The sequence below is a fragment of the Rhodamnia argentea genome, chromosome 4, assembly GCF_020921035.1.
Source record: "Rhodamnia argentea isolate NSW1041297 chromosome 4, ASM2092103v1, whole genome shotgun sequence".
In the NCBI taxonomy this organism is placed as follows: Eukaryota; Viridiplantae; Streptophyta; class Magnoliopsida; order Myrtales; family Myrtaceae; genus Rhodamnia; species Rhodamnia argentea.
Genome location: NC_063153.1, coordinates 22,658,463 through 22,684,268, shown reverse-complemented (window position 1 = coordinate 22,684,268; position 25,806 = coordinate 22,658,463). Strand labels below are relative to the sequence as shown.

At 41.8% G+C, this 25,806-nt stretch overlaps 4 protein-coding genes across 10 annotated transcripts; 2 read left to right on the top strand and 2 right to left on the bottom strand.

The window, feature by feature from the left end:
* Window positions 1–2,402: 2,402 nt before the first annotated feature.
* LOC115740623 (serine acetyltransferase 5) lies at window positions 2,403–15,126 on the bottom strand. 2 transcript variants are annotated; one of them, XM_048277394.1, is made up of 3 exons: window positions 15,108–15,126; window positions 3,657–4,096; window positions 2,403–3,083 (listed from the first exon to the last, which is right to left on the bottom strand). In XM_048277394.1, exons 2-3 carry the CDS (start codon window positions 4,062–4,064, stop codon window positions 2,592–2,594), a joined length of 900 nt encoding a protein of 299 aa, XP_048133351.1. In that variant the 5' UTR covers window positions 4,065–4,096; window positions 15,108–15,126; the 3' UTR covers window positions 2,403–2,591. The 2 variants fall into 2 exon arrangements, with proteins under 2 accessions (XP_048133351.1, XP_030530006.1); XM_030674146.2 differs by lacking the exon at window positions 15,108–15,126 and having other exon boundaries at window positions 3,657–4,141.
* LOC115740619 (protein EFFECTOR OF TRANSCRIPTION 2) lies at window positions 8,014–10,375 on the bottom strand. 2 transcript variants are annotated; one of them, XM_030674138.2, is made up of 4 exons: window positions 10,089–10,375; window positions 9,413–9,781; window positions 8,498–9,281; window positions 8,014–8,458 (listed from the first exon to the last, which is right to left on the bottom strand). In XM_030674138.2, exons 1-4 carry the CDS (start codon window positions 10,185–10,187, stop codon window positions 8,391–8,393), a joined length of 1,320 nt encoding a protein of 439 aa, XP_030529998.1. In that variant the 5' UTR covers window positions 10,188–10,375; the 3' UTR covers window positions 8,014–8,390. The 2 variants fall into 2 exon arrangements, with proteins under 2 accessions (XP_030529998.1, XP_030529997.1); XM_030674137.2 differs by having other exon boundaries at window positions 8,014–9,281.
* A 51-nt stretch (window positions 15,127–15,177) lies between the features above and the next one.
* LOC115740616 (inactive protein kinase SELMODRAFT_444075-like) lies at window positions 15,178–19,991 on the top strand. 5 transcript variants are annotated; one of them, XR_007198093.1, is made up of 11 exons: window positions 15,178–15,634; window positions 16,189–16,343; window positions 16,429–16,523; window positions 16,678–17,672; window positions 17,865–18,025; window positions 18,207–18,283; window positions 18,367–18,514; window positions 18,602–18,751; window positions 19,044–19,207; window positions 19,292–19,431; window positions 19,605–19,991. XR_007198093.1 is itself a non-coding variant. In XM_030674131.2 (9 exons), exons 1-9 carry the CDS (start codon window positions 15,469–15,471, stop codon window positions 19,080–19,082), a joined length of 1,986 nt encoding a protein of 661 aa, XP_030529991.1. In that variant the 5' UTR covers window positions 15,178–15,468; the 3' UTR covers window positions 19,083–19,991. The 5 variants fall into 5 exon arrangements, 1 of the variants encoding a protein (XP_030529991.1); XR_007198090.1 differs by having other exon boundaries at window positions 19,292–19,991; XR_007198092.1 differs by having other exon boundaries at window positions 19,044–19,431.
* A 152-nt stretch (window positions 19,992–20,143) lies between these two features.
* Window positions 20,144–25,461, top strand: LOC115740622 (probable acyl-[acyl-carrier-protein]--UDP-N-acetylglucosamine O-acyltransferase, mitochondrial). Its single transcript, XM_030674142.2, has 12 exons — window positions 20,144–20,630; window positions 20,726–20,829; window positions 21,092–21,216; window positions 21,311–21,419; window positions 22,155–22,247; window positions 22,330–22,446; window positions 22,558–22,641; window positions 22,796–22,900; window positions 23,398–23,484; window positions 23,565–23,708; window positions 24,005–24,126; window positions 25,155–25,461. Exons 1-10 carry the CDS (start codon window positions 20,564–20,566, stop codon window positions 23,679–23,681), a joined length of 1,008 nt encoding a protein of 335 aa, XP_030530002.1. The 5' UTR covers window positions 20,144–20,563; the 3' UTR covers window positions 23,682–23,708; window positions 24,005–24,126; window positions 25,155–25,461.
* Window positions 25,462–25,806: the final 345 nt, after the last annotated feature.

The window sequence follows — 25,806 nt, the reverse complement described above, 5'->3', positions numbered from 1 at the left end:
GTCGAATTTCCGGCAATCCAAATCAAAGTTGGCACTTAAGTGATCGATTTTTTTTTTTAAAGTGGTACTTAAGTTATATGAAAAAAAAAAAAAACTTTTGGCGTACAAACAAGCATCATACAAAATTTTTGACACTTTCAATATCTTTATGTCCAAAGATGTACAATTATTTTCATTGAAGGGAAGGCTGAAAGTACGTTTTCGATGCTCGGGCAAAAGGCTTTAAAACTCTCACGAAATTCAAATCAGTTAAATCTTAATCCGAGAATGGTTAAGTAGAGAGTTCCACTTGCCTCCCGTCAATTTTTCTTGTGAAGATTAACACACGGAAAGATTTTAGACTAAGTTAATATAATCTATCTTTTCCGCCATTATGTTTCCTTCTTTTTTTTGTCGAAATAAGCATTTCATATACTAATTAATATAGTTCTTACAATAAGCGACCAAAGAGGGGGGCGTCAAAACAAAGTAAGTCCCAAAGAGTTTTGAGGGGATTAACAAACCAATTATTAGGGATAGAATCCAACCGATATGCTCTGGCAACCCAGTCGGCGACAGAATTTGTTAAACTGTTGCAATGGGCCAAAGCAATGTTTTTGAATTGGGCCATAAGGGCCCAAATGTTCACCAAGCAAGCCTCGGTCTCCCATAAAAAAAAGTCTCTTCTCCACAGATTCCTCGAACGTTCTCTGCACAGTCAACTTCCATCTCAATTGCTATCTCTCTCTTCGATGCGAGCCACTTCAAAGCTTCCTCCATGGCGACGCCTCTGCAAGCTTCGGCGACCAAGCTCGGATCTTTCCGTTCCGCCGTTATGTTAAGCTTCTCAATTTTCCGCGATAAGTGATTCTAAATAAATGATTCGTGAAAGCATATCATATTGAGATTATTATGTCCGCAATAGTGTCCCTGTCCAAAATCAATTAATAATTTTGCTGTCTCCCGTGATTTATATAATCAACGTGCTATTTCTTTTGAGTAAAAATGAAAGCCTAAGACCCGTGCAACGCACTAGTTAACCACTCTGTGCTAAAGTTTTGCTATTCAGAAATCAGGTCATCGAATTTTAATTTAAGGCTCCATATGTTTTGTGTAAGATGAATGGTTTGCAAGATATTTTCCTAAAAACGAATTTTTATATCTTTGAAATAATTAAAATAAGTAATCGATGCAAATTATTTTCCAAATCATTCATCCTTCGCAGAACAAACGGAACCTAAAAATTATCCGAGTGGCTTATCTCCATTCATCTTTTCTTAACTTGATTTGACTCGACGAGTTAATAGAATTGTTTGTTGCAACTTATCTTTTCAGATTTACGAACAGAACAGAAGAAAAATCTATAAGCTCGAAAGAATTACGAATAAGTATCTTAAACACGACATGGGAATATAAGCATAATCTCAAAAAGTCAAATGGTGAAAGAGGTGATATTTGAGAAAATTTGGAGAAAGGGGCAAATCCCAAAAAAGGCTTGACCTTTGCGCTTGGAGAAAATATCACAATCTCCCAGTCCCAAGCATTCTAAAAGCAAAAGCTCCCTTGCAACAGAAATATCACAACCCCGTTAAACATATAAAACTGACACTCGTTACGAATTCCGTCCGCTCTAATAAGTAAGCCACCGTGCTCGTACTACATGTCTTACGGTGCCAAATCTTGTATTATGTACAAAAAACATTACTTTTTTTCGTGATTAGTCAGGTTCAATGTGCATGTCAGTAAACTGAGCCACGCGGGATGAAACATTATTATTTCTTTTTTCGTGATTAGTCAGGTTTAGTGTGCATGTTAGCAAAGTGAACCACGCAGGATGAAACATCAATTTTTTTCATGATTGATCAGGTTCAGCAAAAAGGTTCGGCTTTTCTTGGTATTTGGCCCCAAGAAAGTGACAAATTTAAGAAGCAAAATGACAGCTTAAACCCAGCCTACCGACGTACACAAAGCTACCCACCAAAGCTACATGCTAAAATCAAAGCGTCGGTTCTATCAACTCTTGGTCAAAATCGCAAATATCCACGCTGAAATTAAGACAGAACCCTCAGTAATTCAAGATTTCTGGTGTCATTACGAGAAGATTCGCTCAGAGCCTTCGACCAGCTCTAGATGAATTCGAGCAAGATGGGGTGTGTTGTGATGCAGGGTGAGCTAATGGTGTGCTCTGCATAATCTATCAAAGCTAGAGTGGTCTGCTAATTTGCATTAATAACGCATACAAAAGCAACCCAATCTCTATTTCGACAACTTAGTACTACAAAGCAACTCGATACTTAAATACAAGACGTAATCGGCGAGTTAAGAACGCCTAATTATGCCATATCACGAAAGAAGAATAGGACCTGATTCTTGCAGTCGATTCTATCCATCGCTTATCAGCAACTAAACAGCAGGACAATAGTAAGCCAGGGGATTGATACAAGGAGTTGATGGTATACATATGTAAGGAAGCGATTCCAAGGCTCGCGACACGATCTGCACTGTTCCTTAGCCAACATAAACAGACATACGAGCTAAAGCGGCATAGCAAGTAAAATTCATGCCATCATCCATACTAAACCATCACGCATACAAAAAGAAGAACCAACATGTCAGATTATATAACCTGACCACTCGGAAATGAATGAAGTATGATCCATGGACTCTCCGGGAACCTCCTCGTGCTCCTTTGGCTTCTCCTTTCCTCCCACCAGCCTCGCTGGGTTCCCCACTGCAGTTGTCCTAGGTGGCACATCGATCAGCACAACTGATCCAGCCCCAATCTTTGCTCCCTCTCCAATGTTTACGTTCCCTAGTATTGTCGCGCCTGCTCCAATCAGGACCCCATCCCTGATCTTAGGATGCCTATCACCACCCGCCTTACCCGTTCCGCCGAGAGTAACATGATGCAGAATGGACACGTTGTTCCCAATCACGGCCGTTTCCCCGACCACCACTCCTGTCGCGTGATCGAACAAGACCCCTTTACCAATTTTAGCGGCTGGATGTATGTCGACAGCGAAGACATCAGATATACGAGACTGAAGTGCAAGTGCTAGCGGCTGACGCGACTGATTCCACAGTTTATGAGCCACTCGTTGTGCCTAATAGGAGCAGAAGACAACAATGTCAGCATCCTTACTGTTTAACCTCCGAATTAACTATCAGGAGAAGCCCAGAAGCCAAGCCACGGGCAAAAGAATAGCAAAATTATTCTTCTCGCCTCCCTACACTTAAAAGCCCAAGCTTGTACACACAAACAATGGATATGATCATAGAAGATAGGATGTCGGTCCAGCTCATAATACCCAACACGCTCTTCAATCTTCAAACGCAGAACCTCATTTGAAATTTTGTAATTTGAATCCAGTCGCATCAATCTAGAAGACCAATTATAATCCAGTCGAGAAGCAGTAGTCTCTTAATTTCCACATTTAGCATTGAATTTTCACTATTCTAAGCCAACAAATCCAGGTCATTCCCTCTCTTCACTATTTTAAACAGGAGATTTAGGTCAAACACCATTCTTACATTATTAAATAAGAAAATAAGCAGTGCAACGCAATCATCCGCCTCGATCAAACGACACGCGAATAAGCAGTATGTTCCCCTAGTCCCTGTTTCTCCCGCAGACAACGAAATCACAATCAAACGAACGGTACGACACATTCCCTAACCTGACAAGCCAGAAACCCCTTGTAATTGAGAAGGCAGTGCGAGAACGACACGCAGGCCGGGTCGCGAGCCCTGGCGGCGCGCAGGTCGGCGACGGTGGCGGCGCGCAGCTCGTGATCGGAGGAGAAGGCGTTGAGGAAGAGGTCGTACAGCAGCGTCGACAGCATCGTGGAGGAGCAGAGCTTGTTGCCGAGGTGGAACGAGATCGACCGCGCGAGCGAGGAGTGGGAGAGGACCGTCGAGTAGAGGAAGCTCGCGAGGGCCGGCTCCGACTCGGCGTCGCGCCGGGCCTCCGCCTTTATCTGCGTCCACACGAACTCCTCCTCCTCCCTCTCGTAGTCCGACTGCCGGTGAGGCTGCGGATGCGGCTGAGCCGCCGGCGCCTGCTGACGGAGCTCGCTGGCGGGCATGGCGCGGCGCGAGCTGAACCGCAGAGCTCGAGGGAGTCGAGCGTCCTGAGATTTTTCTGGAGAGGATTGAGAAGAGGCGTGAGGTTTCGGCCGTTAATTAATGGATTGGCCGCGAGCAACTTCTTATCAACCATATTTTTTTATTCTCTTATGGCGGAGAATATCCTCTATTTATTTTACGCCCAAGGGATTCGAGGCCCGGACGACACCTCAAACGAAATATTTTAAGGACTTACTCAGAAATAAAGATTCTTCTTTATATACGCACGTGAATGGTCGTGTTTACCACGTGCATCGATCAAGATTTACATGGAAAAATTAAGGAAAAGCGACACAAATGATCCTGAACTTTGACCCAATATACAATGTGGTCCCCGAGTTTTAAATTTGTTCAAAGTGGTCACCGAACTTTAGCCTGATGCTCAATGTAGTCCATGAAACTATAATTTGTTCGGTGTAGTCCCTAAATCGTTGGTACATGTTTGATATTGTTCATGATCTCAAATTTATTGAAGAATTACATTGAATGTTTTCACATAGGTTAAGGATTACATTGAACAAACTAAAAGTAAAGGGATCACGTTGACTAGTATGTTTAAAGTTCAAGGATCATATTGAACAAATTAAAAGGTCATGAATAATATTACACATCGGGTCAAGATTCAAGTGGACGTGGTAAATAAATACGTAAAAAGAAAAATCAATAATTGATTAGAGTGGCCCAATAATAGAACGTTTGTTATTACTTGCATGGTGAAAATGAGTTGCTGTAGTTACCCTTTGATGGAGCAAGTAGGTGTCGAGAAGGCGAGGGTTCCAATGGGGAAAAGAAAGCAGAAAGCTTTGACTAGACGTACTATCGGACAAATAGCCGGGGTTGGAGTTAGTCATGATTAGAGTCGTCAACACTGAGTACATCATTTTCTAACTCATATTTTATGCAAACGAGTTATACACGGATCGTAAGTTCTTAAAGGTCCCAATGAAACTGAATCCAAAAGATTAAAGTTAAATCAGATGGGTCAAAAATGGGCCACACAGTTGAATCTATTTTCGACCCATTAAGTCATCAGTTATGTTGGGCTTGGCTTGGGAGACCTCAACTATGTTAGTTCATATTTTTTTTTTCTTTTATAAGTAAACGAAAGAAAGAAAAGTAAAATTTAAAAAAAAAGCATTAAAAATGTTCAAGAGGTGTAATGCCGCTGCCACCAGATTTTGAAGGGAAAAAAGCAAAAGAAAATAGAAAATAAAAGTAAAAATATATTATTTGTTTATTTATTTATTTTGCGTTTGGTTAACCTGTGAAAAAAAGGGACACCACAAGTTACAAAAAAAAAAATTTTAAAAAAATATTTTTGTTAAAAATTAAAAAGATATATTGAAATTTTTTGCAAGATTGGTATTGCGTGAAAATGCTTTAGAAAATCATTCTTTAACAAATTATAAGGAACAAGTATCTCATGATTTGGTTAAATATGAAAATGTTTAAGTAATACGGGTCGGGTCCGGTATGGGTAATATATGAGTCGGACCATTTTTAATTTGATTCATTCGTTTGGCACCTACGGTATTGACAGAGAACAAAGTTAGATTAAAGCGCGGGAAGAGAAAGAGATGAACAATCTCCGAGTTACGAAGGATGGGAAGTCAAGGCATGGACCGACTGCTGCCAGATAGAGCAAGAATTCTGTTTGGTGGAAAAACTTTGAACAAACGTTTAGTCGCCCAATAACAAACTCATCCTAGACCGAAAGTTCGGTCGATACGTAAAACTGTTGGATCGGTGTTGACACATCAATTTATCGCTAAAGAGTTTTCTCACTCATCCCACATTAAACAATAGAGGTCGGACTCGTCAATATCGACAGAATTAGACCCCTAAGCAAAAATATTAACTCCCCATGTCATCGCATGAAATATTGGGGACAAGTAGGTTTAGGAACAGCATTTCGCGGAAAATGAAACAAAGGCCTCGGGTACGAATTTCATTTGAATTAAGTCCAATGGATGGTCCGACATGCGAGACGAACTCCGAGAGCTCCAAAAACTTAATTTTTTTTAAGATCACGTCCACACGAGCCTGACCTCCATGTAAGTTCGGCAACTCTCCTTCATTGTGCTCGCATTGGCATGCAAAGGCGAGGAAAATTTTGCAAATTATTTCAATCTTTTGGTCTAGTTCCGGCTACGACTCAAGAGAATCTGGGAATTGGTCGGAGTTCGGATGGAAGTCGGATGAAATTTTGGAGATGATGACTCGATTCGGATTGAGTGAGCCAGCTGGAATTGACCGGATCTCGTCGGGTGGGTTTGGGAGCAAGTTTGTGGAGATTCGAAAAGGAAACAGAAAGGAATGATGGGGAGCATTCCGATAATGAGAGCGGCAGTCACGGATGAAGAAGAGATTCTTTCTGATACAAAATGGCTACGCGGGAGCTCCATCTTCGGGATTTTCGCCGTCGCCGAAGGAGAAACGCCACCATCAGCCCCCGTTCTCTCTCTCTCTCTCACAGAGCCAATTTCGCTCCCCGCCGTACGAATGCACCTCACCGCCGAACCTCCGAGATATCACCGGAATCCACCGCTGGCTTGGGCGGTCCAGCCCGTCATCGTCAGCCGCGACCGCTGTTGTAAAACCCGCCATGGCTGCTATCCGAGTCTCCACCGCCAGGCGCTTTCTGACGGCCATTCGCTGCCACTGTGGATTCTCGTGCCGGCGGAGCGGGCGCCGTTCCAGTCGAACCCAATCGCGTCGTGTGGTTTTGCGAGCCTCCCTCACCGCTCGTCCTTGACACAGACTCTTCTTGCGCCGATTGCCCTTCCCTGATTCCTGATATTTCTCGCATATCATTGCATGTCTCTATAGCTGTTCCTCGTAGGAAACGTTGAATATAATCTCGTTTTACTGCATCTAGGTTATTAATTATGATCAAGATTGCTTTTTTTTTTGTTAACTATTAGTATTCATCGTGTAGCACTTTAGTCTATGCATAATGGATTATGTCTTTTTACGTCTAGGATTCAATACATGGCATGTTTCTAGGGTTCGTTCCATTCATGCATGTTGATAAGATGAAGAAAGACTTTCAAAAATAAAAGTAGCATCTCATATAGATTGCTTTCAACTATGGGATTAACTTGTGTTTATTTCTATTTGATAAAAAGTGTTGATGTCATTTAGGGCGTGATATGTCCTTTGAATCCGATTCGATTTTTGTGATTAACGCACCATATAGTCATTTTACGCAAGTAACTTTGAAATTGTCATCGAAGTTAAATGAAGAAAATATGATAATGACGTAGATTAGGTTGCATATTAGATAGTTTTGCATCGTAGCAAAAAGAACGCGTTAGTTAGATGATTTATGCACCAGTCATTCATGTGTTAGGCATCTCATCTGGGCCATGTATAGATTATGTCGTTGCAGCTTCACCTTCTGATTTTTGGTGCGCAGGACCTTGTGCCAAAGCTTGGTGACGAGCTTCGCTTAAGCTTGCTTGGCGCATTTCAGGTTCTTTTAACTTTATTCACAACTTATTTACCGCATTGATTACTGGTTATCGTTTTTGGTTGCGCCCCATGCGTGATCACCTTCACATGTTAGTGGCGATGAAGAGATCGCATGCAAAAGGTCTTCACAGAAGGAGTACTAGTAATTACCCGCATTCAGAAAATCTGGTTGTAGAAGTAAGACAAGACTCCCGTGTGTTATTTGGGTTTCTAATTAATCCCTAAATGATTAGCGGCGGCTTAGTTTTATTGCATGATTGAATTGAGAAAGCCAATTTGCAACAGGAACGGTTTGGGAGAACCCGCGCTAAGCGTAAGCATTTCTAACCTTTGCTCTCGCTTAGCAATATGTCAAATTTCCCTTAGCGGTTCACCTCGACCAAGGTTGCTACAACAACATAGCATATAAATCATACAGAAGTTGACCATCTGTTGTGAGGAAAAGCTTAGGGACATTTCCGATCCCCAACCTGTGCAGATTATCTAGAAGAGCTATGATCAGAGCCAATATCTATATACTTCAATCATTCTCCAGAATGATAGAAAGAGAAAGAGTCAACAGAAAATGCGCAAACTTCCTTAAACCGGATTCCTTGCATTTGGAACTACCACATCACTAAGCTCTCCGAATAAAACAGAAAGGCAGCCTGTGCCGGCAATAATTCTGTTCCTTATGCTGGTTCGCGATACCATAAGACCATTAAATTAGTTTCGATCCATCAACAGAAGCAAGCTGTCGGTTTTAATATTCCTGGTGCCAATGTCTGCTCCGTATGTTATAATTTAATGGCTCAAAGAATATTGCATTGTCTTCAGCTGCCGACATGTTTCTTTTTTATCTGGTTTATCCTCATCCCTTTGTGATGCTCGCACCGAACTCTTCCTCGAGCAGCTCTCCTCGTGCAGAACGTGCCATCACCGAAATCCACTCCACATACAGTACCAAAGTCATTTTTGACGTTCCCCTGCTGTAAGAAAGCTTCTTCTACCATGTTTCCCAGTTCATGGATCTTGCTGGATGCTCCTTTTCTGCTCAGTACAGAATTTGATGCTGGAATCCTCATCCCCTTATGCTCGATACATCTTTTCCTCCCTTGTACTGGTGGTTTTGTACAGGGAGAGCCATCTTCCAATATGACCCCGCATGAAGGAGAGAAGCTCTCGTTAGCTGGGTAGCTAACCGAAATTGCAGTGTCATTAGCATGGGATACGGAATTCGATGCCCAAATCCTCATCCCCTTATGTCCGCTACATCTTTTCCTCCCTTGTAGTGTTGGTTTTGTACAGGGAGAGCCATCTTCCAAGATGACCCCACATAAAGGAGAGAAGCTCTCGTTAGCTGGGGAGGTACCCGAAATCGCAGTGTCATTAGCACGGGATTCACTTATGACCAGCCTAGGCCGCGATTTGCTGAACTTGAAAATCCCGTTTAAGAAATTGTTGTTTTCTCCTCCAGTTTGGGGAGAGGTTTCTTTCTTCTCTGAAAGGAGCTTTCCTCTGATTCTGATGCCCACTTCCCTGGGACGGAAAGGGAGAAGCTTCCTTGCCATGCTGGAAATGTGGTATGTGCTTGAAGCGATTTCATCAAGTTTCCGGAAAATATCACTGGGCCGCCGTGAACCGTTACTGCCTTTGTTCCATGCATAATCAAAGGTGTCTAGAAGCGAAAGTTCCGCTCTTTGAGCATCTCCCTTGTCATTCAGCTGCAGATATCAACTCGGAAATAAAATAAAATACGATGGATAATTTTAGAATATCAAATTATGAGGCAAGAGTTAGCCTCTACTAGGTCGATCAGCACAATGCAACCGCCGCAATTGATTAAGAAACTTACGGTAGCCCATCGGAACACAATGGGGTTGCCTCTTGACAACACTTCCTCAAACAATCCAAGCTGTCTGGTGGGAGAGCATGTCTTGCAGTCAATTTCACAAGCAGCTGGCGAGCACCTGCCCAAGTGAGCACCGGACCGACCGTACTGCTGGAGTCTGGTCCTGACACAGTCCGCCTTCCCAAGGTAAACCACAACTACGAGTCGTGGATCGAGCTTGGCGACCTCACGCCCCGACTTGGCGTGAGAAGCAGCCACGCCGAGCTCATATATCCCCGGCCCCGGACTTCTCGGGAGATTATGGACCCTGTACCTGGTGGCACCTTCCTTCCCCGATGAATAATCTTCCCAATCAGTAGGTCCTACGAGCACCTAAGGACGAAAAGTCGCACCACGATATCAAGAATTCAAGATCCATTCATCACAACACAAGAAGCCGACCCTTACGAATCTCCTCCTCCCAATTCGACCTCCATAAAATGCCAAAGAGTCGAATTTCAAAGTAAACATTAGCCTCACCAAGAGTGCTTCGATCAAACCCTTCCTCCATCATAAAAATTCAACAGCTTGGAATCGAAATGCTCGGAAACAAAAACGATCATGAAGCAAAACCCATTTTCAGGAATTGATGGTTTATGAAGATAAATTTCGTTTCGGGGGAATGTAGAAAAATCGATACCTTCCAAGTGGAGAACGCAGAGTCGTGTTTGGTTCGTCCGCAGTCTTCCCTCTTCAACCTCGGGAGGACAACGTTCGAATCGGAATCGCTGCCTCCCATTCAAGCTTGGCAGAGTCGAACGTTGATGACGAAACAGCTTCCTGAAGACTGAAAGTAAGATCGCTTCAGACAAATTAATCCAGTGACCACTTTGACCTCAAGGAGCGGGCACAATTACCGGTAGGGTCCTCGATGTGGGCTCAAGCCCAGTTCGCCATTTTCGGCCATGAAGAGTCCAGTGGGCTTGGCTTGAAGAGTCCAGTGGGCTTATCTCTCTCTCTCTCTCTCTCTCTCTCTCTCTCTCTCTCCAAATCTTGCTTTTTCACAAAACGGAATCCTATGATTCTTGCTCTCTTTTTCCCAGCCCGCCGGCAGAAAAAGCGAACCGATCTTACTGTTCAAGAGGTTTGCGAACGACGGAATTCGCGCCGACTTTAGGCGGATAATCGAGACACGGGTCAAGCAATCTCTCTATTCTTCCATAAAAAATGCGCAAATGAGGTCGAAGAAGGTGAATCACCATCATCGTCTTGTTCTTGCTTTAGGCAAAGTGTCCTTTTTCTTGCATTGCTTTCACGTGCACGCTTCTCTTCTGCGGCCTTCAAGCCATGACCCGCCTTTGCCTCCGTTTCTTTCGTGCATTGCCAGCTTTTTATCCTTATCTGTATTCCATGCATGATTGCGAAGGTGTGCACCAAACTCTCTCCTTTTCCTTTTGGCCGTGCAAATGTGCACAAAAGGGTCTGTGCGTTTTCAGCTCAAAGGAGCTCATTTTTTTATTCCAATTTTCCCTTCAACGTTTTTAAAAAATAAATTTTTTTTATAAAAATTGTTGAGACGATAAATGAATGTTTCCGTCCGGCAAGAGCCCCGTGTTTCGACACGTTTATTGTTCTAAGCGTAGTGGTTTTTCATGTGTGACGTTATATCCATGCCGAACTTCGAACGCCATAGAAAGATATTAGAAAAGATACAACACAGTGAACATCACTTCAAATGAATTCGATATAGTCACAAGAAAGGAAAAGGAAGAATAAGTTTGTGCGCCGTGCTAAATAACTAAAGTTGAAAGAGAGATCCCATGAGCAAAAAAGGTAATGATCGACGCTCGAAATGGCCATATTCGATCTGTCACTTAAATGAGGTGTAGTGTGCTGCTTTCTTCATTTCCTTTGGCCAATCTTTAACCGACCAACTAAAAAAGAAAAACTCAGATGGCCGGTTGACATCGTTGTTTTCATCATAGGTCATCGCGGAAGGACGATGCATCGCATTTGATGTAATGACTGTGCGCACGACATCTCACATTAAGCGTGAGGACACGAGTCTTGCTCTCTCGAACGGTAATATCAAGTTGCGATTACTCTACATTAGATAAACGATAAGGGAAAAACGATAGCCAATTATTCATAAACCAGGTGAGTCAACTCGGGGTGCTCGTGCAAGGAAAATTGGAATCTTTGAAGGAGCACAGGAGCATCTACCCGTCCCTCTTCTCGGACATTTGGATGAAAGAAGACTTTCTTGGACTTTATGTCCTTTCTGCTTCCGCCCATCACTCACCTAAAACTTTGCCTAATGCTTTGAAACTTTCAGCTTCGGGCCACCCGGAAATTATAGAAAGAAGGAAAAGCTAGCTCTCAATTAGTCTTTTACATGGCCCAGCCAAAAGGAATCATACAAGCAAAAAAAAAAAAAAAAACAACTAGGGTTTCCTTTTCATGATGCAGTCGCTGTTAGTTGCTTCCCAGCTAATATTCTACATCTTAAAAAAACCGCCGTATGACCTAATCGGGAGCGACCCGGTAACAAGGACGTCTCCGTTCTTTCGATCTAGAAATCGGTGATTGCGGGTTCGATTCTTATCATAAAGAACTCGAATCTAAGCTAAGGGTCACGGATATTCCTCCGAATAGCCGGTTAATTAAGATGGTGCCCGAAATTGTAAAACGAATAACACTTGATGGAACCGAATAGAGAAAAAAGAAAGGAATAGTGGCAACCTTACATATATGACAATGATGATAGAGGCGGAAGCAACGGACGATCATAAATTAGGTGGAGGTGGGCTGGCCATTAAGATTGTGCAGTCAAATCAATGTTTTGGTCGATCCATTTCTTAATGGAGAGGCTTGTAACTAATTAATGCCCTATTGTTCCTAACATCTTACAGCCAAAGCACGAGGGTGGTGATGGGACTTGTCGGACTGGGAAATTCAACTCTTCTAATGAAAAATTTTAGGAATTGCACTTCATTTTTTTTTTTTGTCACGAAGAAATAGGACTATCGATTGTAAATAAAGATGGACGGCGAATTCGGATAGAGATTTGAAGTGATCTAGTTACGTTGAGCTGGGAAAAAAGTGAAAAAAAAAAAAGGTTCTAAACCTAATTTATAGATGTCAATTCGGTCTTAAATTTTTCAACTAAACTAATTTAGCCATAAACATATTTACATTTTGCAAATCAAGTCCATCTAGACAATATAGGCCAGAAATAGTTGACGTGAAAGTCGGCGGTCTTATGTGATATAGTCGATGCTAACGTGCATATTTTTTTATAATTTTTTGATAATATTTTATTTTATTTTCTTTTTTTCCTTTCTTTTCTTTCCATTCTCTTTTTACCAGTAAGCAGCCACCAACCACTGGCCATAGGCTATGGTCAACGAGGGCTCCCCTTGCCTAGGTCTAGCAAGGCTGACCCTTGCCCAAATTAGACCTCGCCAGGGCAAGGGCCACCTTGGCTAGATCCGGCTAGGCCGTCCCTCGCCCAGGTAAGGCCAACCATCACCTAGGATGACGCCCGGCTAGGTTAGCCTAGCCCGGATGACGGTTAGCCTCTCCGGATCCGGTGAGGGAAGCCCTCGCCCTTGCTCGATTGAGGCCAGCATAGGCTAGCCGGGGCATGTGGCCGATGGTGGGCATCCGTCCACTGGTAAAAAACAAAGGGAAGGAAAAAAAATAAAAATTTATTGAAAAATTTTGAAAAAAATGACCACGTTAACATCAATTGTGCAAAGTAGGCTAGTGGGCGTTCACGTCGGTAATTTAAGGCCAAAATTGGTTTAATGAATTAGGTTGGTAAAATGTAAAAAATATTTAAGATTAAATTAATTTTAATTGAATTGTTTATAACTAAATTGGCGTAAATACGGTAGGTTCATAATTTTTTGTGTACGTTTCCCTCGAAGCGAAAGGATGAGATACGTAAAGATGACAGACAGGCTCCAATACAGAAGACCCCTCCTAAAAAACCCTTAATTCACTATCGTGATGTGCCGAAGTCAAAGCGTTTGTTATTCGGATCAACAGATATTCAGACTTTAGTAATAAATTATTATATTAATGTCTAGACATCATATATATATATATCCTATGAATGTATAGGATACTAGTGTTTTTGTAGCTTTCCTACTTTCCAGCTATAAGATTGGAATCACAGGCGAACTCAGAATAATGTCCCCGAGGCCCACTCTGTTGCATCCCTTTGAAAATGACAACGATATGTTCCCCTGCCGTTTCGTTGATTGATTCAATCGGGCTGGCTGTTAAGCGTTCTACATCAAAGGACCCCCATCGCTTCTTAAATTCGAGGAAGCAGGTTGGTCTAGGGCACCCTATGCATGCTCCTTGAACATCAAAAGAATATGAGTGTTCATCGTTGTCGAGAAAAAGTCGTTCCGACACGTGATGCCAACGGTCAAAGCAATAGAAATCTGTTCAGGAGATAGTGAATATTGAATCGGCCATGCTGGTTAGATCAGAACGCAACGAGAGAATAGGCGGTCAAAATCCGAAACTCGAAAAGGGTTGTGCTCATATAAATGTGTTATCGATGGGAAGATGATGAGTAGCGAGAATTGTTCATTTTCGGGGCAAATTCAATACGGTAAGAAAGGTGAACTCTCCTATTAAGAGAGGGTAATTTGGTGAATAGTGTTCTGCAACGTTCTCGAGTAGCCAGACATAGGAAAAAAAAAAAATCAGTCATTGCCTACAGTAATTGATTGAAGATGTATAAGCTTGTTCGAATTCTTTGTTTCATTTTTCAACCAATGCGATTGACTTGGGAACAAGCGGTGAGTGTCTTAACTGATTTTGTGCTTTACTTTTTGCATTTTCTAATGATTTCATATTGCAATTTACAATACTTAATCAAATCGCTTATATTTGATTTCACTTTTCTAAGTATCGGATATATCATGTGACAGTGATGGGTAATGAAATAAAATTATCGTAAATGAGAAATTATCATTACACGCAAAGATAAAGGTTGGTTAGAAATGCATATCGTGTTCGTTTTATGATCGGCATAGAGGGTTAAAAAAGCACTAGCTTTATCCTTACAAAACAGTGGACATCAAACAGGCGCAAGAAAAAAGACACATGGCAGGCAAAGTTTCATTGGCCAATGAACACTGCTTAAGGTCCTCCACGATGATGATGATAATAAAATGTCGGATAAGACAATGAAGTACGACAAGCGGTTTCTCACACCCAGAATTCGATTGTCCCCACTTGACATAATCGAAGATTATTGAGCATGGTCCTCCAACAACGAAGACCGATTTCTAGACATTTGCAGACGAATTAAAGTTCACATTTTTATCTGATTAATTAAATGGGCGTTTCCCCATCTGGCTCCAATTGTTCATATGCCTTTTTCTACTTTCTCCTTTCTTCTTCCCTTTTTGTCTGTCCGCATTTGGTTTTTGGGGATCCGCGGGTGTCGTTATTCGTGATTGGAACGGAGGGGGTTGTTTTCTTTTTCTTGATTTGTTCATTTGGGTCTTTCTATTTCGGCCTTAATCTATCAGGATCTAATCTAATGCGCAGGACTGTGCCAAAGTGAACAGCTTCAAAACGAAGATTTTGCCCTTAGCTTTGGCTTCTTTCGCTTTGCTTTGCTTTACCTGAGACCGTAAAGTGTGATCTTACGAGAGAAAAATGTTGGACCCGGTTTGAGAGAGAGAGAGAGAGAGAGAGAGAGAGAGAGAGAGAGCATGTTGTCTCGCATCACATGTACTTTGTGAAAGGAGAGATGGGAAAATAAAAGGGGGGAACGGGTGATCAGATTGATATAGATGAAAAGGAAGGTGTCTTGAAGTGCCCGTCCTCTTCAAGCTTTTTCTCTCTTTCAGCTTTCCATTTGGGTTTAGCCGAGAAAAGCCATCGTCATGGGGTCCATCACCGTGTTGTTACAGTGATGATTCGATCTTTTTGGTGTCGCTTAAAAGCTGGACCAAAGAAGACTTGAGATGGGTTTTTGGTATAGGTGCTGGCGAGCAATAATAATCGTTGTGCTCAGTAATAATTGAGATCCTTTTGGAGAGTTGAGCATGAAAGAGAAGGGCTCTTCAGATGGAGTTGGGGATGGGAAGGTGGTGGTTGTTGCTGTGAAAGCCTCAAGGGAAATACCAAGAGCTGCATTGGTGTGGACTTTGACTCATGTTGCTCAACCTGGGGATTTCATCAAACTGTTGGTGGTCATTCCTCACTCCTCAAGTAAACTCAGATTCCTTTTTCTTCTCTTTCGTTCTTCCTTAAATGTTTTTTTTTTTCAATTCGTTTCCTCCTATGTTGAAGTAAGAAGGGATTTTTTCTCCTCATAAAGTACGTGGAAGAGATGTGGACCTGTGATTTGGTTCATGGGATTTCACATGATTCCTGTTCCCATGTCTGCTTGCTGTGTATTCCCCTGTTTTCTTTGCTGCTGAGTTGGGCAACTAGTGTAAGAATCTGATCTTCGTCAAAAAGAAATGATCTTTGCCTTCCATGAAGCGTTATACCAAGTTCGATTGTCTGTAGAGATCTATCGGTTTTTCACAACGATGCAGTCTCTTTTAAGTTTCTCTTCGACAAGAGGTGTTTGAGGAAGAGCACAATCAAATCGTTGTCTTGCGAAGGCCAAACTTTTTAAAGAAACTCAATTTGCAGTTGCCAACTCCTCTTCGATTGATCTCTAGTTTTTTGTTCACTCTTTTGGCCTGAGGTTTCAGTTCTGTAGCACTGCAATGATTGGAAATGACTGACGTATCGGTGTTAATTTCATTTGCCAGGCAAAAAGATGTGGATGTTTTCAAAGTTTGCAAGTGACTGCACCACCGGTCATCACCGGTCTATCTCAGAGATCAGTTTGGATGAGAAGGACGACATTGCAAATTCTTGCTCTCAAATGATGTATGGACTCGACGATTTCTATGACCCAGATAAGGTTGGTACATTTATCTCCTGCTCTTTGCATCTGTCTATTCAACCTTTGGATTCCATTTATTCAATCTTGTTGCTCTTCTTGACAGGTCAAGGTTCGGCTGAAAATTGTTTCCAGCATGCCAATTGGAGTGGTTGCCGCTGAAGCCAAAAGAGTACATTCAAACTGGGTTATATTGGATAAGTAATGGTTACATATTGTGTCATGTGGTCAATTAAGGAACTGATGCATAGCTGTTGATGGCAAAACTGCGTTTTTTTTTTTTCCTAATCACTCTTCTAAAACCCATTTTCCCTCGACTTGTTTGATGAAGTGGTCTGTTGCAATTGTATGACAGGCGGCTGAAACACGAGAAACGGGTCTGCATGGATGAACTGCAGTGCAATTTTGTGGTCATGGACCGATCTAAAGCAAAGGTCTTGCGTCTGAATTTGATTGGATCACCAGCACTTGACCCAGAAATATCAACTTCATCAATGGTCGACATCGATGTATCTCATATGGATGCTAGTCTTGAATTTGAAAGTATGATCAGAGGGCCTCTTGTGACTCCTGCAAGTAGTCCAGACCACGAGTCACCGTCGGCCACAACCGATGTTGGAACTTCATCTTTATCAAGTTCAGATCAAGGGAACTCTCCATTTCTCCTCTCCGAAGTTCACAGAAAACTACAGAATGAGTATATAGGTAAAACTGAAGTGAAACTGAATTTTGAATATTCTGACTCCGATGTAGACAGTGAAAAGCTGGGTCCACCTGCCATATCATGGGCGGGACATACTTTCGAGACTTTGGAGGATGAATCACCAAAGCCTGACAACAAAGCTTTCTTTTGCAACTATGGATCTTTGATGGATCAAATTTCTAATTTGGATAGAGACCCTGATAGTGGAATAAATTTTAAGCTTGACATGGACTTAGGCAGAAGCGTTAGGGAAGCAATTTCATTGTCCAGAAATGCACCTCCTAGTCCTCCTCCGCTATGCTCAGTGTGTCGACACAAAGCACCTGTTTTTGGGAATCCCCCAAGGTGGTTCTCTTACGCTGAGCTGGAACTTGCTACTGGTGCATTTTCTCAAGCAAATTTTTTGGCTGAAGGTGGATATGGTTCTGTCCATCGAGGGGTTTTGCCCGATGGCCAGGTCGTTGCCGTGAAACAGCACAAGTCAGCAAGTTCACAGGGTGATGTAGAATTTTGTGCAGAAGTCGAGGTTTTGAGCTGTGCCCAGCATCGCAATCTCGTCACGTTGATTGGGTTCTGTGTTGAGGATGGAAGAAGACTGCTGGTTTATGAATATATTTGCAATGGCTCTCTGGATTCACATCTTAAAGGTGTTCTTCTGTCACTGATGTGTCATTTGAAATTTGCAATAGGATGAAGAATAGAGAGATAATGGTGGCTACTCACCAAATATAAAACATCTGTAAAATATGAAATGTGAAAAGTTGATATTGGGTTGATATTGGATCCACAGTCATGTCCTTAACTTAGTAGTTTTTCTTTTTCCTTTTTTTTTTTTCCAGGACATGATCGGGGCTCTTTATCATGGTGCGCACGGCAAAAAATTGCAGTTGGAGCAGCTCGAGGATTGAGATACCTTCATGAAGAATGTCGAGTGGGTTGCATTGTACACCGTGATATGCGGCCTAACAATATTCTTCTCACGCATGATTTTGAACCATTGGTATGACATGCTGAACTGTATATAGTTGATAGTCCTTCGTATGGTTATTAATCTTATTTGTCTCTGCCCAATTCAGTCAATTAACACTTCTGGCTTCATCTGCTTAACGTCATTCATTCCATATTATCTCCAACTGCTTTGGCCGCATATCTTAGAGGTGATTTTCATCGCTGGATGTTAGGTTGGAGATTTTGGACTTGCGAGATGGCAACCGGATGGAGACATGGGAGTAGAAACAAGAGTGATAGGAACATTCGGGTACTTTCATGTTCTCTCTTGAGCTTCGTTTAACATTACTCACCATAATCAAAATCTAACGAGGATGAGCTGCCATTATTCAGGTACTTGGCTCCAGAATACGCTCAAAGTGGTCAAATCACTGAAAAAGCTGATGTATATTCATTCGGTGTGGTACTCGTAGAGCTTGTTACGGGACGAAAGGCAATGGATATAAAACGTCCCAGGGGTCAGCAATGCCTCACTGAATGGGTATGGTTTGGAAACGTTCTTCCAAAGAAATGATTTCATCATCAAATATGTGTGGGCGATTTTACTCATTGTTCAGTTTTGGTGCAGGCACGGCCATTACTAGAAAGACGTTCAATCGGTGAATTGATTGACCCGAGTTTGAAAAATTGCTACTCAGAGCAGGAGGTTCTTCGAATGCTGCGGTGTGCTTCATTGTGCATCCGGCGGGATCCTCAATTGAGGCCTCGCATGTCTCAGGTTGTGTACATCTTAACTTGTTTCCAAAACTGTTTGTGAATTTACTGCTAGAACTTAGTTTTCTCCAATCTCTTTGGAAGCAATAGTAAAGCACTAATGGAATGTCCATTGTTTGCTGTAAAAGAACATGCACCTGTACCTAATTACATGATGCATATTTCTTGACACATGCACGTTCGAATGAACTTTTTTGCAAGTTTCTGCGCATGTTTCCTTAGGACTTCTAGGCATATAGCTCTCTTTCCACTTTCGAAATATTCACCTGCTCATTGCCTCTTTGCCTTTCCTTTAGGTACTACGTATGTTAGAGAGTGATATTGCCTTGAACTAAACAGAGAAGCAGCGATACATGCTCATTATATCAAAATATGAGTGGAGCATGCACATCAGCATGTGGATGGTAACTGATGGCAACACTAATATAACAGTGCTTCAGATATGGGTGTTGGAACCGAGGTACTAAGCATTCAATCTGATAAATGGAAGCGAAAGTCCTCATTTTCAGAGCAATTGTAGAATATCATATCTGGGGTCTGGCAGACCAAGAGGCGGATGGAATACGGGGAACTTTTCTTCGACTACCTTTGCAACTGGAATGCAAACTGACAAGGGATTATTGAGGTGGAAACTCTTGTAAGAAGCACTACTTATCAGTGTTAATTCAAGAAGCTGCAGAATGGGTGAGCAGATGCCTATGCCGTGACGCTCCAAGTACTTGCAGCTCGAGTTCTTTCTTCACTGTCTAATCTGGAATGCGATTGCATTTCTAGCACTATTGTAGGAGCTTTATCTGGCGTATATTCTGAGGAAATAGGCCACTCAAACTTGATGCCTACTTCTCAACATGCTCTAGGAAGATCTTTTTCAGACAGCGGCAGTGTACGATGACTTACGATGTAGTTGCTTGGCAGGAACAATGTTGGTGACGGACTACTGCAGAATCAGCTCGAGAGCTTCTTTTTCGAGACTTCCGTGATGTGCCGGGATCTTTTCTTGCATTGCATGTGCAGTGACTGGAAGAAGAGGCTCACATGACTGGGTTGTGCGTAGCATACCATGTGACAATCCAAGCAAAATTCAGGAAGCTTCTTGCTGAGCAGGAGGCTTTGTCATTTTCTTGAAGCTGTGTACATTAGAGTAGAATTGGTAGCTTATATCGTTTCATTTGTTAATTTTTCACCGGAATGACATTTACACAATGGTTCAATGAATTGAGGTATCTAATGACTGAATTTTTGAGGGCTTGAATTGATGTAGTAAAAAAGATACGGAGCTAAAGCGAGAGCACTGTAAATTGTTGGAGAAAGTACAACATCCGAGGTTCCACTTCTACTCAAAGAAAAGATTTTGAACTCAGCAGCAAAATGAATCCTTTCAATAACTTGTGCCCAGAATCAATCCACAACAAAAGTTGACAAAGTACATAGTGTCCGAATCCTGAGATAAGGGTACAATGATCGGGGCCTAATCTCGGCAACTCGAAACACAAAAGAAGTAATTTTTTCCGTTTGTCGGTCGAAGAACCACTCATGGGCTGCCTCTATCACCGATCTGGCCACCGTTATTTGGTCTTTCACCATCATCACCAGCCGCGATTGGCCCCATCCACAGTAGAACGATGGGGTTCAGGAAAGTCACCCGAACCCGCTCCCACTACGGCGGGCCATTAGGTCCATAGGTCTAATTTCACCCTGTTACAAGCGTAACCCACTCAAACGTCGTGTGTCCGTGCATTGGTCCGAAGCAGAGTTTGAAATTTCAACTCGATTCAACTCAAGAATCTCTCTGTCGCTGACACCGAGCTCCAGAGCCATGAGTCCACTCCTCAGGGTGCGCAGGGCTGTTTCGTCCCTTCATCGCTTCTCCAGAACCGTCTCGCGTATCTCTCTCGTTCCTCTCTCCTGCTTTGTACTTGCGAGCTCATTAATTTGAATAGCTCCTCATACTTGTGGAAGCTTTGGTTATATTATGCAGGTGTTTCAGCTTCAGAGCACAAATTCGCAGAACCTACACTGGAGACAAATCCATGCTCCATTCACCCAGCTGCGGTCGTCCACCCAAACGCCGTTATTGGTCAGGTACTTAATGCTTCTAAAGAACATGGCCTTTTGGCTTGTATTGTGTGATCATCTTGGGGGGTATTAGCTTGGGAGGAAAACAATAGGAAAAGGATATTTCTCGTATAGAAGTTGGCTTCTGGGTTGAGACTGTGTGGAACCATTTTGTCAGGCACATGTCATTCTGTGATGCCAATTTGTTTGAGCAAGTCGTCTTTATGAAACCCCTGTTCCTGGAGAGGGCAGTTCTCGTTCTGATCATAGCCATGTCATGATATTTCAGGGTGTTTCGATCGGTCCTTTTTGCACCGTTGGGGCTTCTGTTAAGCTTGGCAATCGGTGTCGGTTGTACCCAGGAAGCCATGTTTTCGGAGACACAGTCTTGGGCGAGCATTGTGCGCTCTTAACGTGAGTTGTAACTACCATAGGGCGTTGCTTATGTGTGAGTTATGCAAAATGCACTCTCCTAGTTACATAAAAATTCTGAATTTGTGTCAGGCAGTGGTGCCGTGGTTGGCGATGATCTTCCGGGGCAAACAGTGATTGGGTGCAATAACACAATTGGTTATCATGCTGTGGTTGGTGTGAAATGCCAAGACTTGAAGTATGAGGTAATTGCAGTTTCTCATGTGACAGATAGCATATTGGCCATATCGTGACATAGTCATAGTTCTTGTGTGTCTTACGGCATGTATCAGGTAGTATATCAAGGTTGTGACCTGGTAGTTCTACTAATAATCTTCCATAGAAGTATCCAATTCAGTTACTTTTGCAGTATATGTATAATTAGCTGTTGACAATTGTCTCAGTTTCTTTTACATCAAAGTGCCACTTATAGGTTCAAACTTTGAGCAAGCTAGCTGTTTCCAGGTTTTCATTTCCTTTGATCTATGTCCTGTGGCAGTAAAAAAATAGAGACCCAGTTTATCGAAGAATTTGGTTTGGGATAAGTTTCTCTTCACAAGAGTAAATGAAATGGAGCACTCAACTGAAAATTGCACGGGAATAAACATTTGATCGGGACATACTAATCCCATGTTATTGTTCTTGTCAGTGTGAAGAATGCTTATTGTTTTGCATGCCTTAGGTTTCACATTTGGCATCTGATTGAAGTAATTATCATAAGATTGGCTTGTTGGCATCCAAGCTTGAAACGCTAGCTGGACCAGTATGACTTAATGGAGTTTTTTCTTCTTTTCTTTTTTGGCTTCATCAACATCTTGTTAGTTGTTAGTAGTGGAAGCCAATGTTCTGTTGCCATGGCCCAAATGTGAAGATTAATTCTGTGATTCCTAATATCATTTTGCTAATTGTTTGACATTATCCTTCTTTTGGTATGACTTTAGACAGGGGATGAATGTTTCCTTCAAATCGGGGACAACAATGAGATCAGAGAATATGCCTCCATCCACCGATCTTCAAAGTCAAGTGATAGAACTGTAGTACTCTTGCTAAAAACTTGCATTGCATCATATGGAACCTTAGATGCTTACCCCGTACCCTTACTTACATTTTTACTAGGTAATTGGTGATAACAATCTCATCATGGGGTCTTGTCACATTGCACATGATTGCAAAATTGGGAACAATAACATCTTTGCAAATAACACTCTTCTGGCGGGCCATGTAATAATAGAAGTAAGTTACAAGCTTTTCTTTTCACAAACTTTGAGTAACTTTTCATCATCATCTATATTATCTCTTGACTGCAACGTCCATCCTGAAGTTAATGAAGCATTGCAAATGTAGGACTATGTTCATACTGCAGGCGCCATAGTAATTCATCAGTTCTGTCATGTCGGCTCGTTTGCTTTCATCGGTGGTGGTTCTGCGGTATGTCGTATGAAATGCTTTATATGGTATTGCCCTCAAAGCACGAGAACAGAGCTATGAACTGTTTCCTATTTTTTATATGTTGTTCATGTAAATACACTTGTATATTGTGCTGTATAAACCTCATCATCAAAATTTGCTTCTGTGTCCACAGATTTCACAAGATGTACCCAAATACATGATGGTGACTGGAGAAAGAGCTGAACTTCGAGGTTTAAATCTCGAGGGTCTTCGGCGACATGGATTCACGACCAGAGAGGTTGGCATGAAACTCGGTTTTTTTCTCATCTTCTAAAGGTCCTAGATTTAGTGGGTGAAAGATTGATATATGGTCTGGCGATGACATCGTTCATTTACGATTCCAACTTATTCTGTTTGTACCTAGAATTTTTTGTGTCAGAAGAGACCATGTAAGAAAGAAGCACTCAGTGGCATGTGATGTTACTCTAGGAAAAGGAACCATGTGAAACTGTAGGGGTGGAAAGAGACCATGTAAAATGAACTTAGGAAAAGTCACGAATGAAGAGGCTGGTGTCACACAAACTTATTTTAAGTGGAGAGTGAGACTATGATTAGCTCAAGTGCATCTTTTGGAGTACAAAAATTGGTAAAAGTTGAGATACCTGATCGAAGTGAATACTGTGTAATTCTTGTTGCCTGAATGACATACCAATCTGTCTCTGTGGTCTATCTACTGCAATGCAACATCTGTAAACATTTCAATGTGGATTTGTGGTTCATGATTGATTGATCTAGATGAGGAGCCTAAGGACAGCTTACCAGAGGATATTCATGCCATCAGATGCCAGTTCTGGGGGTTTCGAGGAACGTCTCGCTGAAGTGGTACTCAACACCGTGAAGTATATTGGCTTATATCAAAGTGAACTTGAAATGCTCATGGTGGGGTTAAATCTACTCTGCAGGAACGACATGAAGTATTGGCACAAGTTTCTTCTGTAAGGTCTATGGTGCAGTCCATTCGTGATTGTTTTGCTGAAAATCGCCGTGGAATATGCAAGTTCAGGCACTGGAATGGCTGATTAGCTATGCTACAGTAATTTCTATGGGTAAATGTCTTCAATCTAAACATTAGTCACCGTACATTTTGACATTCTTTGTTAATTTCTTTTTGCTGATTTAGTTATAGTCATGCTACCATATTGTTATTTGTATCTTTGTCTAGCTTCCGAAATTTTGGAGTCATCAGTGGAGATTCAATGCAACCAAGTAGCAGATGTTACCCAATTTTTTTGGCTTGTTTCCTACACGCAGCTTGTCTTGTGGACTGAGGCAATTGTATTGTATGCACTCGCTTGACTCTTGCATGAAGCTCATTAAACTTGTTTGAAACCAATTTGTGCAGCTTCATAGAGATTATTCATGAACCATTGTTGTGCACCAGTCACCATGAAGGGCAAGAGAGCCCTCGATCTTGGCTTGAACTGAATCCACAGAATTGGGTGAATCATGTAATAGGACTCGAGAGTAAGTTTCTTTAACTTTGTAGGGGATTCAAGTTCTAAGAGTTCTTCTTTTTCCTTTTCCATATCGTGATGTTGGATTGCAATATTACTATATTTCAGCGTTGTTCATCTGTAGTACCAGTTTACCACAGTTGAAAAAGAAAAATCTTTGGAATCAGTTTAATTAATTTGTATGGTTCTTGATCGTTGATGGTACTGTTTATTCTGAATGCGCAGCCAGAAGCCGCTCTTTCTTTCACTACTTAATGGAATAAGCTTATGTTTATGAATGTTATGGAATTGTCACCTTATTGGAGAACAAAACCTCTGTTTTTCTTGTTGTCGTCGTCACATTTTGGGTATCTGTCTGTTTTTAAGGATAAACCTTTCTAATCATGTTTGGCCTTTGTTAAGTAGACGAAAAGAGTGAGAAAAGTCTACTTTTTTAATGAGGTTTGATGACAATAACAGCTACTACTCTTGTGGTTTGTTTATTGGTCATGCAAGAAAGCGCTTGAATCATTTATCTTGTATGGTTTGAGTCAAATATACTGTTGACATCTCCCTCTCTATCATTTATCTTCTATGGTTTGAATCAAATATACTGTTGACATCTCCCTCTCTATCATTGCGGGTCAGTTCTGATATTAATAGAGAACTTCTAGCCTTCTAACTTCAGGACATAATCTGGTTAATCATGTCTCTGTGTTTACAGTAACTGCTTTTTAAGGAGTATTGCTAGGAACTTCATTCCCAATTCAAACATAAAAGTTGAACGCCCGTTAGTCTCTTTTCATATCTTTTGCTGTCTGCGCTATAATCAACTAGGGTCTGTCACCAAATTATGTATCACCACGCAACTTGTATCATTGAGAAATCTATTATTAGCCTATAGCTAACCATTTCTTTTAAATGTGGATGTCCATAAACCATGTGTCTCTGCCTTCCTATGGTGGAATGATGATTGCTTGCTTGTATTTGCATCCCTCCTATATGTTCGACAGCGAGTGTTACATTCTTCCTCTCATCTAATCAAACCCTAACATGCAGTCAGTCCGCGAAGCAGGAGATGGAGTTCCTGCCAAAGAGGAATTAGCTGGAATTATCACGGGCAAATGGACGTGGACTTGTACGACAACTTCATTTTCTGTACTCGTAGTCTCTTAAAAATTGTCGCCTATCATTACGCAGTTTACTCTCTCCTCTAACTCTCTGTTCTTTTTAACATTTGAGGCGCGAGCTGGGGTTTCCAGGAATGATGCTAGAACCTGTCCTGTACTTGACCTGCTAAGATAACATCTATTCTCATGATACGACACCAGTTAATATTTTACTGCAGCATCCAGATGCTTTGCTGGTAGCATAGTTATTGTTTAGTATGTGTCGACCTCAGGTATGACATCCCTTGAAAAAGCAAGTTCTTTTTTATTTTTCCACTCTCCCCTTTGGTTTTCCTTCACAAGCCGAAACAAAAGCATCAAATGCTCCGAACCGAATGTGGAGCGTCTAATGTCAACGACATGCTCGGTTCTTACGTTGTCGCCCCAATTGGAGCTTGTCAATGAGGGTTGCGCCAGCCTGATCGCAGAGAGTCGCCGACGATATGATTGGACAGGAGCGAGAAGAAAGAATCTTTTAGGTCCTTGAACAATCTTTACACCAACCCTTTTTTCTCGTTCTTTACATCTCCTCTGTTTGTTCT

Excerpts from the sequence above, each read along its gene's own strand:
- LOC115740622 (XM_030674142.2), top strand. The coding sequence starts at position 20,564 with ATGAGTCCACTCCTCAGGGTGCGCAGGGCTGTTTCGTCCCTTCATCGC. Across the intron at positions 22,248-22,329 it reads CAAAGTCAAGTGATAGAACT|GTAATTGGTGATAACAATCT; the intron begins GTAGTACTCTTG and ends CATTTTTACTAG. Across the intron at positions 23,485-23,564 it reads AGGAACGTCTCGCTGAAGTG|GAACGACATGAAGTATTGGC; the intron begins GTACTCAACACC and ends TCTACTCTGCAG.
- LOC115740616 (XM_030674131.2), top strand. The coding sequence starts at position 15,469 with ATGAAAGAGAAGGGCTCTTCAGATGGAGTTGGGGATGGGAAGGTGGTG. Across the intron at positions 16,344-16,428 it reads ATTTCTATGACCCAGATAAG|GTCAAGGTTCGGCTGAAAAT; the intron begins GTTGGTACATTT and ends TCTTCTTGACAG. Across the intron at positions 18,284-18,366 it reads AGAGTGATAGGAACATTCGG|GTACTTGGCTCCAGAATACG; the intron begins GTACTTTCATGT and ends GCCATTATTCAG.
- LOC115740623 (XM_048277394.1), bottom strand. The coding sequence starts at position 4,064 with ATGCCCGCCAGCGAGCTCCGTCAGCAGGCGCCGGCGGCTCAGCCGCAT. Across the intron at positions 3,084-3,656 it reads AGGGGTTTCTGGCTTGTCAG|GCACAACGAGTGGCTCATAA; the intron begins GTTAGGGAATGT and ends TGCTCCTATTAG.
- LOC115740619 (XM_030674137.2), bottom strand. The coding sequence starts at position 10,187 with ATGGGAGGCAGCGATTCCGATTCGAACGTTGTCCTCCCGAGGTTGAAG. Across the intron at positions 9,782-10,088 it reads CTGCGTTCTCCACTTGGAAG|GTGCTCGTAGGACCTACTGA; the intron begins GTATCGATTTTT and ends TTTCGTCCTTAG. Across the intron at positions 9,282-9,412 it reads TTGTGTTCCGATGGGCTACC|CTGAATGACAAGGGAGATGC; the intron begins GTAAGTTTCTTA and ends TGATATCTGCAG.